Source organism: Spinacia oleracea, chromosome 2 (genome assembly GCF_020520425.1).
Source record: "Spinacia oleracea cultivar Varoflay chromosome 2, BTI_SOV_V1, whole genome shotgun sequence".
NCBI lineage: Eukaryota > Viridiplantae > Streptophyta > Magnoliopsida > Caryophyllales > Amaranthaceae > Spinacia > Spinacia oleracea.
In genome coordinates this window covers 22,258,761-22,270,137 of record NC_079488.1, presented here as the reverse complement: position 1 = coordinate 22,270,137, position 11,377 = coordinate 22,258,761, and the positions used below count along the sequence as shown (strand labels likewise).

Sequence of the window (11,377 nt, the reverse complement as noted above, 5' to 3'; positions counted from 1 at the left end):
TTTATTAGATCACGACAAACAAGTATATAACATAAATACCAAAAAGGCGAAAAGGATGATTCAGATCTCACCTATCTGTGGCATTGTCGATTAGGCCATATAAACTTGAAACGCTTAGAAAGACTTCAAAAGGAAGGAATTCTAGAACCATTTGACTTAGAGGATTATGGTGAATGCGAATCATGTTTACTTGGCAAAATGACAAAGCAACCTTTCTCTAAAGTTGGAGAAAGAGCAAATGAACTATTGGGTTTAATCCATACAGATGTATGTGGACCAATGAGTACGAATGCTAGAGGTGGTTTCAGCTACTTTATCACTTTCACTGATGACTTCAGTAGATATGGTTATGTCTACCTAATGAAGCATAAGTCTGAATCCTTTGACAAATTCAAGGAATTTCAGAGTGAAGTAGAGAATCAATTAGGCAAGAAGATTAAGGCACTGCGGTCTGATAGAGGCGGTGAATATCTAAGCTATGAATTTGATGACCATCTGAAAGAATGTGGAATTCTATCAGAATTGACTCCTCCTTGAACACCACAATGGAACGGTGTGTCGGAACGGAGGAACAGAACCTTGCTAGACATGGTCAGGTCAATGATGGGTCAGGCCAAACTTCCATTAGAATTTTGGGGACATGCACTAAATACAGCTGCACTCACTATAAATAGAGCTCCGTCTAAAGCTGTCGAAAAGACTCCATACGAATTATGGTTTGGAAAACCTCCAAATGTGTCTTTTCTGAAGATTTGGGGATGTGAAGTATACGTCAAACGATTAATTTCAGACAAACTTCATCCAAAATCTGACAAATGTATCCTTGTGGGCTATCCAAAGGAAACAAAGGGGTATTACTTCTACAATACATCTGAGAACAAGGTGTTTGTTGCTCGAGATGGTGTCTTTTTGGAGAAAGATCACATTTCCAAAATGACAAGTGGGAGAAAAGTAGACCTCGAAGAAATTCGAGTCGAACAACAAACTCTAGAGAATGCTCAAGATGACATTCAGGATGAAACTCAGAGATCTTTAGAAGAATCTGGTGAGAATCATGGTCAAACTAGAAATGTTACCCCGCGTAGATCGCAAAGATATAGATCTCAACCGGAAAGGTACTTAGGTATTTTGACGAACGAGAGCTATGACGTTCTATTACTTGAAAGTGATGAACCTGCGACTTACAAACAAGCTATGACGAGCCCTAGCTCCAAGCAATGGCAAGAAGCCATGCAATCTGAATTAGACTCCATGTCTGAAAACCAAGTATGGGATTTGGTCGATTTGCCAGATGGCTACCAAGCCATTGGAAGCAAATGGGTTTTCAAACTGAAAAGGACAAGGATGGGAAACTTGAAGTTTTCAAAGCTAGATTGGTTGCAAAAGGTTACAGGCAAGTCCACGGTGTGGATTACGATGAAACCTTTTCACCAATTGCAATGCTAAAATCTATTCGGATAATGTTAGCAATCGCTGCATATTACGATTACGAAATATAGCAGATGGATGTCAAAACTGCTTTCTTAAACGGCGTTTTAACAGAAACTGTGTTTATGACACAGCCTGAAGGTTTTGAGGATCCAAAGAATGCTAAAAAGGTATGCAAGCTAAAGAAGTCAATCTACGGATTGAAGCAGGCATCCAGGAGCTGGAATATACGTTTTGATGAAGCAGTCAGTGACTTTGGTTTCATCAAGAACGCAGACGAATCTTGTGTATACAAGAAGGTCAGTGGGAGCAAAATTGCTTTCCTAGTATTATATGTCGACGACATATTACTTATCGGAAATGACATTCCTATGTTGAACTCTGTCAAGATTTGGCTTGGGAAATGTTTTTCGATGAAAGATCTAGGAGAAGCACAGTACATATTGGGCATCAAGATTTACAGAGATAGATCTAAAAGGATGATTGGACTTAGTCAAAGCACTTATATCAATAAGGTGCTTGATAGGTTCAAGATGGCGGACTCCAAGCGAGGCTACCTACCCATATCTCATGGAATAACTCTAAGCAAGAATCAGTGCCCAAAAACACTTGATGAGCGTAGACGAATGAATGGGATTCCATATGCATCATTGATTGGTTCAATAATGTATGCTATGATATGTACACGCCCTGATGTTGCGTACGCACTCAGTGCTACGAGCAGATACCAGTCAGACCCAGGAGAGGCGCATTGGACTGCTGCCAAGAATATTCTGAAGTACCTGAAAAGGCACAAAGATGACTTCCTGGTCTATGGTGGAGATGATGAATTAATTGTTAAAGGCTATACGGACGCAAGTTTCCAAACCGACAAAGATGATTTCAGATCACAGTCTGGGTTTGTCTTCTGCCTCAACGGAGGAGCAGTAAGCTGGAAAAGTGCTAAGCAAAGCACCATTGCGGATTCTACAACTGAAGCGGAGTACATTGCTGCACATGAAGCAGCAAAGGAAGCTATATGGCTAAGGAAGTTCATAGGTGAACTTGGTGTAGTCCCCTCCATTAAAGGACCAATAGCCCTGTATTGTGATAATAACGGAGCTATTGCACAGGCAAAGGAGCCTAGACACCACCAGAGAGTCAAGCATGTACTTCGTAGATTTCACCTTCTACGAGAGTTCGTTGAAAGAAAAGAAGTCGAGATAAACAAGATTGGAACTAATGACAACATATCAGATCCATTGACTAAACCTCTGCCGCAGGCGAAGCACAACTCGCACACTGCAGCTATGGGAATCAAGCATATTGGAGAATGGCTTTGATGACCCTGTTTAATGTTTAATCATTCACAATAAATGAAAAGAATTCATTTTTCCATTTAATTTGTGGTTTATTAAATGATGAGTCCCTTCAATTTGACGATATATTCAAGATAGACTGTCAGGACCAGTCCTGTGACTAAGAAATGTCTATCAAGTGAACTTGAATGTCAAAGGTTGAAAATGGTCCCTAGTCGGAGTTTTCTATAAAATTGGACGCATAGAAAACGTTAGACGACTAAAATGCAAGATGACTAGTAGTTCTGTTTCTTGAACTATGTGGACATGGCAATGTCATAATCATTTGCATAGATACTTACTTTGGGAAGACTAGTATCGGACAAGACCTATGAAACTTTACTGTAAGAGATGAAAATCTGTCATAAGTAAATTTCATTAAAATTATTAGACACTAAATCCTCAATACCTGAGTGATTTGAGATTACTTGTTTGAGAACCGGTTGCTTTGACGTTGACCAACCGTCGCACCGTAAAAGGAGGCTATAAAGGCAACGCTCAGGTAATCACCTATCAAACGAAGTCTAATCTCAAGATCGCAAGATTGGGATTGTCCTCCCATAAATCGGGATGAGATGCTTAAAAGTTGTACAAGGCCACTCGGAGAGCTAGAAACTGTGAAATGCATGGCCGTGCTCGGATGAATCATAGGCTATGATTATCTGTTTATTTGATCAGTTGAACTCTGAAACCGAGAAACACCTCTGGACATAATAAGGATGACAACTCTTACCTTATGTTCAAGAGCAAGCATCGAGCGACAAAGGAATTAGGAAATGCACACTTGTCCCTAAGGACAAGTGGGAGATTGAAGGAAATAATGCCCTTGGTCCAAGTATGCATTCAATGTTAAGTCTAACAAAATGCGGTTCAGTATTAATTAACAAGTTAATAATTCAGTGAGATCAAGTGAGCTGAATGCCTAGCTAGAGGCCGCTTCAGTTCAAGTGGAATTAATGATATTAATCCACAGCTTACTCTTGACTGAACCCGTAGGGTCACACAAATAGTACGTAAACGGATCAAGTATTTAATGGCATTAAATACTCAATCTAGGCATTCACGGATCAAGTATTTAATGGCATTAAATACTCAATCATAGCTTCAGAATCGTTTTTCCCGTCAGCGTTACCTGCAGTTTAAAGGGTTCTGGCTCTGATACCAATTGTTAGTTTTACAGAGTTCCTCAAGAGGGGGGGTGAATTGATATTTTACGTATTTATAAAAATTTAAACTACAAGGAACAGAAATAGTAAAATATGCAAGCAAGATTTAGCGTGGAAAACTCTCTAGGCCCAATAGAGAGGAAAAAACCACGGCCCCTTTGGGGACTTAAACACTTTTACTAATTAGGCAAAACAACTTAGTTTCTTTACAAACCTAATCTACTCGGGCCACAATCTGCCAATCGCCTCTGATTGCAGATGACTAGGAACAACCCTCTTTGTTCCTTCCCTTATGGAAACAGTCTCTCAACTGTTCCTACTCACTGATCTCTCGTGAGATCTTCTCTCTTACTCAAGTAAGCCTGACTCAGGCTTAACATACAATAACTCAACACTTTAATCAAACGTATAAGAATTAATTAACTACTTAACATACGATATAAGACTAAGTAACACATACTGCTCTATATGGGAACAGGAACAGACTTCTTTAAAGATTAAGACTTTAAGGGTGATACCTGAAAGCTTCCGGTTGATGTAAATAAGTCTGATAAAAAGTTTCGCAAAGAACAAAGGTTGTATTTATACGAATCCAAGTGTTTAACCTAGATTCAAATCCAACCCAGTTTAGGACTCTTTTTAATAGATAGATTTTCGCAAATCTTACTTCAAACGCGTTTAGGTAAAATCAATCTTTTCGTATTTTGAGAGTTATATGTTAACTCAAATTCAAGAGTATAACTTCAAACAGTTTTGTAAAATCAGTTTAAAACCTTTGACGTTTATCTTTTTGTAAAAGTAAAACTGATTTATTTCGTTTCACGATATAACTAGGACTCTTCAAAATACTCTGTTCCCATACTAAGCATGTACTAAATTACATTGGTCTTATACCTTTCGACCCTTATAGAATTTGCTTGACTTGATCCTTGATTTAATCTTGCCACGTACTTTGAACTTAATTACTTCATAGCTCCCTAGCTTGCTTCGGTTGTTGCATTTGTTCTTCTTTAAATATTAACCTGTTCCTGACATTCTCCAAAACGAACTATTAGTAGAAGGTAAGCTTGTCATCATCAAAACCAGGAATCAACATACTCACTTAGGCTATTTACGCCCGCAACATAGTGGATTGGTGGACTCATTGCCACCCGCGGTTTTTATCCCTTTCGGGTTTTCCGCGTCAACATCTCGTGTCTCGTCTCTCTTTATTTTTGTCCTTTATTTCCTGCCATTATTTCTTGTTATTTATTTACTCTATTTAATCTAGTCGTCTATGTCCCAACCAAAGGTCGTCCATACAAAATTTGGCATAAACATTAATTACGATCAACAAGATCAAATGGTTAAATTAACTACTCGTAAGTTAATTAACTACTCGTAAGTGAACATATGATGATATAAGTAAGATACCAATCATCAACTATGGCATGTCCTAAATCCTAATGGTTTTTTTTTAAAAAAAAAAAAAAAAAGAACAGCATAAGCCAATCTATATTATTAGGAAGAACTGAAGAAGCTAAACAAATGTCTGCAACAATTATATCATGTCCTAACGGTTAAGTATATATGTGATGCATGTGACATTTTATATTAGTGTTGTAATTTCATAAAAAAAAGCTCTAATTTCATAAATACGTATGAGTATGTAATTGCTTAGATAAATGAAACACTCTATTTTTTTTGTTCTAGAAATAGATTGAATTATATTTTTCATTTAAACAAATTAAACAGGTTGATGTCATATGGATAAATATTTCACATGGAACATAAAAAATTAGAGACCTCATATCTCATATGTTCCTTTTATAAAATAGATATTTGCATTGTTCTTATGACTCATTCACGCAAAAAAGAGCATATTGTATAAGAGCACCTTGGTTGGATTGCCCCCTTAAGGTTAATTAATCCAGGGCCATACCACGACCCATTAGCTGCGTGATGTATCGATGTATTGCAAATTTTCGAATACACTCCTCAATTCCACGTGCCTATTGTGTCGCGATGTACATAATCCAAGTTGTAATTTTTTTCGTGTTGATATTATCATGACGTATTGTGATTCTTCCTCATAAGTGTTATCCAAGTGTAGTCTGACATGCACCGTAACTGTTGTGCCGTATTTATTTTTCCAGCTTTTTCATGAAATACCCTTAAATTGTGGCGAATTTATCAAATGCCCTGGACTTATAAAGCTAAATCATGTCGCACCTCTGGTCATAGTCAACCCATACGACCATATGAGCATTATTTATCTTTACAAAGCTTCCCAAGCACGACTCGCACCCCACAGAAGAGTACTCGTCATTTTGGCGCCTTGGTTGGACATTTTCGAATATCTTTTGCTGTAACATCTTCTTCCTCGTAGTCTCTCTCTTCCGATTCAAGGTTTATTCAATCTTCAGAGTTTTCTGGGCAGAATTCACATCGCAAAAATGGAGCAGCAGCAGCGAACCTCTAGGGCGGCGGCTCAAGAATCAGAAGAAATCGAAGAAGTACAACATGGTCCTTCTCCTGTCGAACAACTTCAAGTATAAACTGCTACATTTCTCCTCTTTCTCTCTAATTTCTTGATCTTTTTTAACTAGGTTTTCTTCATACCCCATCAATTTGAGGGTTTCTTGTTATTCTACAGTGATTTGTCGGTAATTGATGGTTTCTTTTGATGAAATTTCTTGATTTAGTGAAATGGGTATTCTCTTTTTCTTTAATTTCTTGAAAATATTATCTGGGTATTATTTATACCCCTTTAATTTGGGGGTTTCTTTTTAAATAGTAGTGATTTGCTGATAATTACGTGATTCTTTTGGTGGGTTGGAGAAATTTCTTGATTTAGTGAAATGGGTCTTCTCTTTTCTTTAATTTCATGATAAATTTTAGGGTTTCTTGCTTATTTTTTTATGGGATTCATTAATGATTTCTTGTTTCTTTATATGGGTTTGAGAAATTTCTTGATAATTTTCATTTGGGTGTTTTTTTCACCACTTAATTTGAGTTTCTTGCTCTTTTGCCAGGGATTTGTGTGATCTGGAAGATAAATTTAGGTCCTCAATTAGTTGGGTTTAGGGTTTCGATGTTACCTTCTTTACTTCGACCTTGACTAACTCGCTAAATTTGGGATTGGAGTATTCTTTTTTTTCTTTTCTTTTTTCCTTTTCTTTCTTTCTTTGCGGTTCTTGATGAATGATTGAATAGGGTGGAATTTTGCCTTGTATTAATCTTGCTATATCATTTTATCTGTGGGAGCTTTCCATCACTATTTATTGGCTAGGAAAAACACTAACTAACGTTGATTTAACCACTTAGCTGTTTCAATATTTGTTGGCTAGGGAAAAATGAAGATGTTTCAGTATTGTTGCTAGTTGTTTTAGTTTTTGGTTCCCTGGCTGTTGGAATGAATTTTCGCACAAGTTGATTAGGGAGAGCCAAATGTAGTTCATGATTTACTTTCTAACCTGTTTATTGCTGATTTGTTGTGGTCTTGTGGATGGGTAAAAAAAATGAGAGGACAAGAAATGCTCTTCTAGTGCTGCACGCTTGATTAGAAATCGGTTTAGTACTTACTAGTACAAATGCCTTTTTTCTTTTGTGGCTCCTTTGCCAATGATCATTTCTTGGTTAGTTTGTTCCTTTGAAAATTGACCTAAGTGCCACTGTTGTACCTTTTCGTCATTAGTTCAAGAAGTAGTATGAATTTATACTGTTTCTTAATTTAGGCAGCTGGTATTGCGGCCATGGACGTTAAGAAGCTTAAAGATGCTGGCTTATGTACAGTTGAAGCTGTAGCCTATTCTCCACGCAAGGAGCTTCTTCACATAAAAGGAATCAGTGAAGCAAAAGTTGACAAAATAATTGAAGCTGGTGAGGATGTCAATGGATATTTTTCATATAATCTTGATTTTGTTTTCTTCTGTACCTTAATTGATATTTAAAAAACAACATTGACTTATGCTGCCTTCATTGCTTCTTTGATTGGTAGCTTCCAAACTGGTTCCTTTGGGTTTCACTAGTGCTACTCAACTACATGCACAGAGACTTGAGATTATTCAGATAACATCTGGCTCTAGGGAGCTTGATAAAGTCTTAGAAGGTTTGTTTTAAAGACAAATCCAGCTTGCCATTGTTATATACTCATTCAGTAAACTTTCAAGCCTATATGGCGAGTTTGACATTCCGTGGCTAAAGCAGCTTTTCATGTAATTATATCATTTGACAGGAGGACTTGAAACGGGATCCATCACAGAATTATATGGCGAGTTTCGTTCTGGAAAGACTCAGCTATGTCACACACTCTGTGTCACTTGCCAAGTAAAAAATCTTTTTCCCACACTTGATAAATTGTCTTCTCGTATAAATGTGATTTTAAACGATACTGTCTTCCCTTTCCGCTAAAATAAAAATACTGTTTTTATCTCAGGTCATCTTGATTTCAGCAGCTCCCATTAATACTTAATAAAAATATAAAAAAGAACACATGCTTTGTGAGCTCTAACTTGTACAGCAAGTCCTTGTTTGATTTATTATACACATATATACTTAGTATATATTTGTTATCAATTGTTTGATAAATTTGGATATGACCCCTTGAGAAATGTTTGAAACTCCCCAACATGAGAGTGAATATTCTTCAAGCAAACTTAATTCTTCCGTGCCTCCGTGGCTAGGTAGTTGTCAGAATATCTACATGTTTCTGTTTCTGTGCTGGACCCATCTAAATGATGTCTCTTTCAATGCAAACTAATACTTACTGGTTCCTTTTTTGTTTTTGAATCAGCTGCCATTAGACCAAGGAGGTGGTGAAGGAAAAGCAATGTACATTGATGCCGAGGGGACATTTAGGCCACAGAGACTTTTACAGATTGCAGAAAGGTTTGTGCTAGCATCCATCTAAATGATGTCTCTTTCTATTAAATATGGCAGTTTCCACATGTTAACTGTACTTTACTTCCAGGTTTGGGTTGAATGGTGCTGATGTATTAGAAAATGTGGCCTATGCAAGAGCATATAACACTGATCACCAGTCAAGGCTTTTGCTTGAAGCAGCTTCAATGATGGTGGAAACAAGGTCTTTCTTTTTTCCCTGTTTTGGCTCAATTGAGCAGCGTGTTTTGCATTTAGCTTGTTGCCAACATTGCAACCCGATAATTCACTTTGCTGTATGAAATGATGACCTGAAACTCGATGGATTTTGTGAATTTTACTTGTTACATCATGTCTGTTTAATACCTTATGCCAATGGCCAACCTTTATAGCCCTGACGAACTCGTGTTCTTTGCTTTTTTGGTAATCTTGCCTATCAGCAACCTTTTTTAGGCACTCCAGAACAAATTGAAGAAGAGAGTTTAATATGTAGATAGTTTGAATGGAACAAGAAATTACTCCTTAATTTGCACATTTGTGGTATTAGTTTTGACGAGGGACGTTCCTGCAGCCTAATCTTGCAGTTACACTCTGGTTAAAATTTATACAAATTTGAAGCACTGATATTGTCATTAAACTTGGGTTGATTAAAAGATGTGAGTCATCGGCCTCCGTTTGCGTGGGTTTTGGAAAGTTTTGATCCTTCATTTTGGGGTCAAAAACTAAAATGGATTTTGCGTGTGCAGATTTGCTCTTATGATAGTAGACAGTGCTACCGCACTATATAGAACAGATTTCTCAGGAAGGGGAGAGTTATCAGCTAGACAAATGCACCTTGCTAAGTTCCTAAGGAGCCTTCAGAAGTTGGCAGATGAGGTGATTATTCTGCAAAACTGAACTTAGTATTACTGTTATGTTCTGAACATAAATATGATATGAAAATAAAAACCTTGGTACAAGTCATAATTTATGTTTGGGTGAAACTCTCCTTGATTGCTTGGGTGTCATTGCAGTTTGGTGTTGCTGTGGTCATTACAAATCAAGTGGTTGCCCAAGTGGATGGTTCTGCAGTCTTTGCTGGTCCTCAAATCAAACCTATTGGTGGCAATATAATGGCTCATGCTTCCACAACAAGGTCAGTCAGTGAAATTCGACCTTGTCAGTTACGCAAATAAAATACAGATTGCCAACTTGTGCTGAGCTTTTTGCATGTATTTTAACAGATTAGCACTCCGAAAGGGAAGAGGGGAGGAGCGCATATGTAAAGTAATAAGTTCTCCCTGCCTTGCTGAAGCAGAAGCAAGGTTTCAGATCTCTACAGAAGGTGTTACGGATGTTAAAGACTGATACCTTGTCCTCTTACTTTCTGTCAATAGGAAAGTTTGGAAGAGGGTGTAAATTCTGTTATGTAGATTAGTTTTATAGTAGCAAATCTGAAAATGTAGATCCTTTGATTGAATGCCTCTTCCTGTATTCAATTGTCCTAATACATTACATTGTGATATACCAGTAAATTGGTTTCACTCCTTTTTGTCAAGCTTGTCTGCTTAATTGAATTTGACTAACACACACTAGGCTCCGGCAAAATAAAATGTGGGTATATACCTATATTATTAGATACATACCTGCTTCAACGCCCTGTGACATTCGTTTTGATATCCAATACATTTGTATCCATTTGTATTCACCTTGGTACCTTGCTCACCTCACTACTTGCCTCAAGTGCCAACTAAATTAACATTTATATATAACTTCCCTTGAAAGGTGTTTAATAAGTTTTTCAACTTATTGACATTCGCCTCAAGTGCCAACTAAATTAACATTTATATATAACTCCCCCGTAAAAGGCGTTAATAAGTTTCTCAATTTGTTGACATTCGTTTAATGGTTTGGGATTAAAAGTTATTGGTAAATGCAAATTTTGTTAGATCTATGCAATTTTTAAGGCGACGAAAATAAAATTGTCATTTTTTAACCGATTTCACTTGGAATGATTTCTTAAACATCTATGTTCAGGCCGCTATGTATTTACTCCCTCCGCATTTTTTTAAGAGATACACTTGGCCGGGCACGAGTATTAAGAAGAATAATTGAATGAAATAAAATAATAAAGCAAGTGGGGTTGGATAGATATTTTAATAATTAAATATGTGGGGATCATGTCATTTTGGTGGGTGGAGGGTGGGGTGAGTTTATGAAAATATTTGTTTAATAGGATGGTGGGTGATAGGGTATATTAGATGTATTATTTAATTAGATGGTGGAGTTGATAAGTTACTAAAAATGGCAAGTGTATCTTTTAAATAAATACGGCCGGAAAAGGCAAGTGTATCTCTTAAAAAAATACGGAGGGAATAGTTGTTTGTCCCGAATATAGAGTCCCCCATTTAAATTTCATTAGTTTAACTCTAAATAATCGTCTATTTGATGCATGCCTCAATGCAAAACATGTCATAACTTTTATCAGTGAGTAATTGTAAAGTATACTTATCGTTGCCCTTTTATATGATCATGCAAAAATCATGATTTCAGTTTTAGCTTTGGGTTCGGTTTGAACTTAGACCAATGCATAACCTTACCAACCAA

At 37.0% G+C, this 11,377-nt stretch overlaps 1 protein-coding gene across 1 annotated transcript; it reads left to right on the top strand.

Moving 5' to 3' along the window:
* Positions 1-6,152: 6,152 nt before the first annotated feature.
* LOC110796785 (DNA repair protein RAD51 homolog) lies at positions 6,153-10,328 on the top strand. The gene is made up of 9 exons (XM_022001867.2): positions 6,153-6,462; positions 7,648-7,792; positions 7,911-8,021; positions 8,148-8,239; positions 8,706-8,800; positions 8,883-8,996; positions 9,538-9,667; positions 9,805-9,926; positions 10,015-10,328. Exons 1-9 carry the CDS (start codon positions 6,367-6,369, stop codon positions 10,136-10,138), a joined length of 1,029 nt encoding a protein of 342 aa, XP_021857559.1. The 5' UTR covers positions 6,153-6,366; the 3' UTR covers positions 10,139-10,328.
* Positions 10,329-11,377: the final 1,049 nt, after the last annotated feature.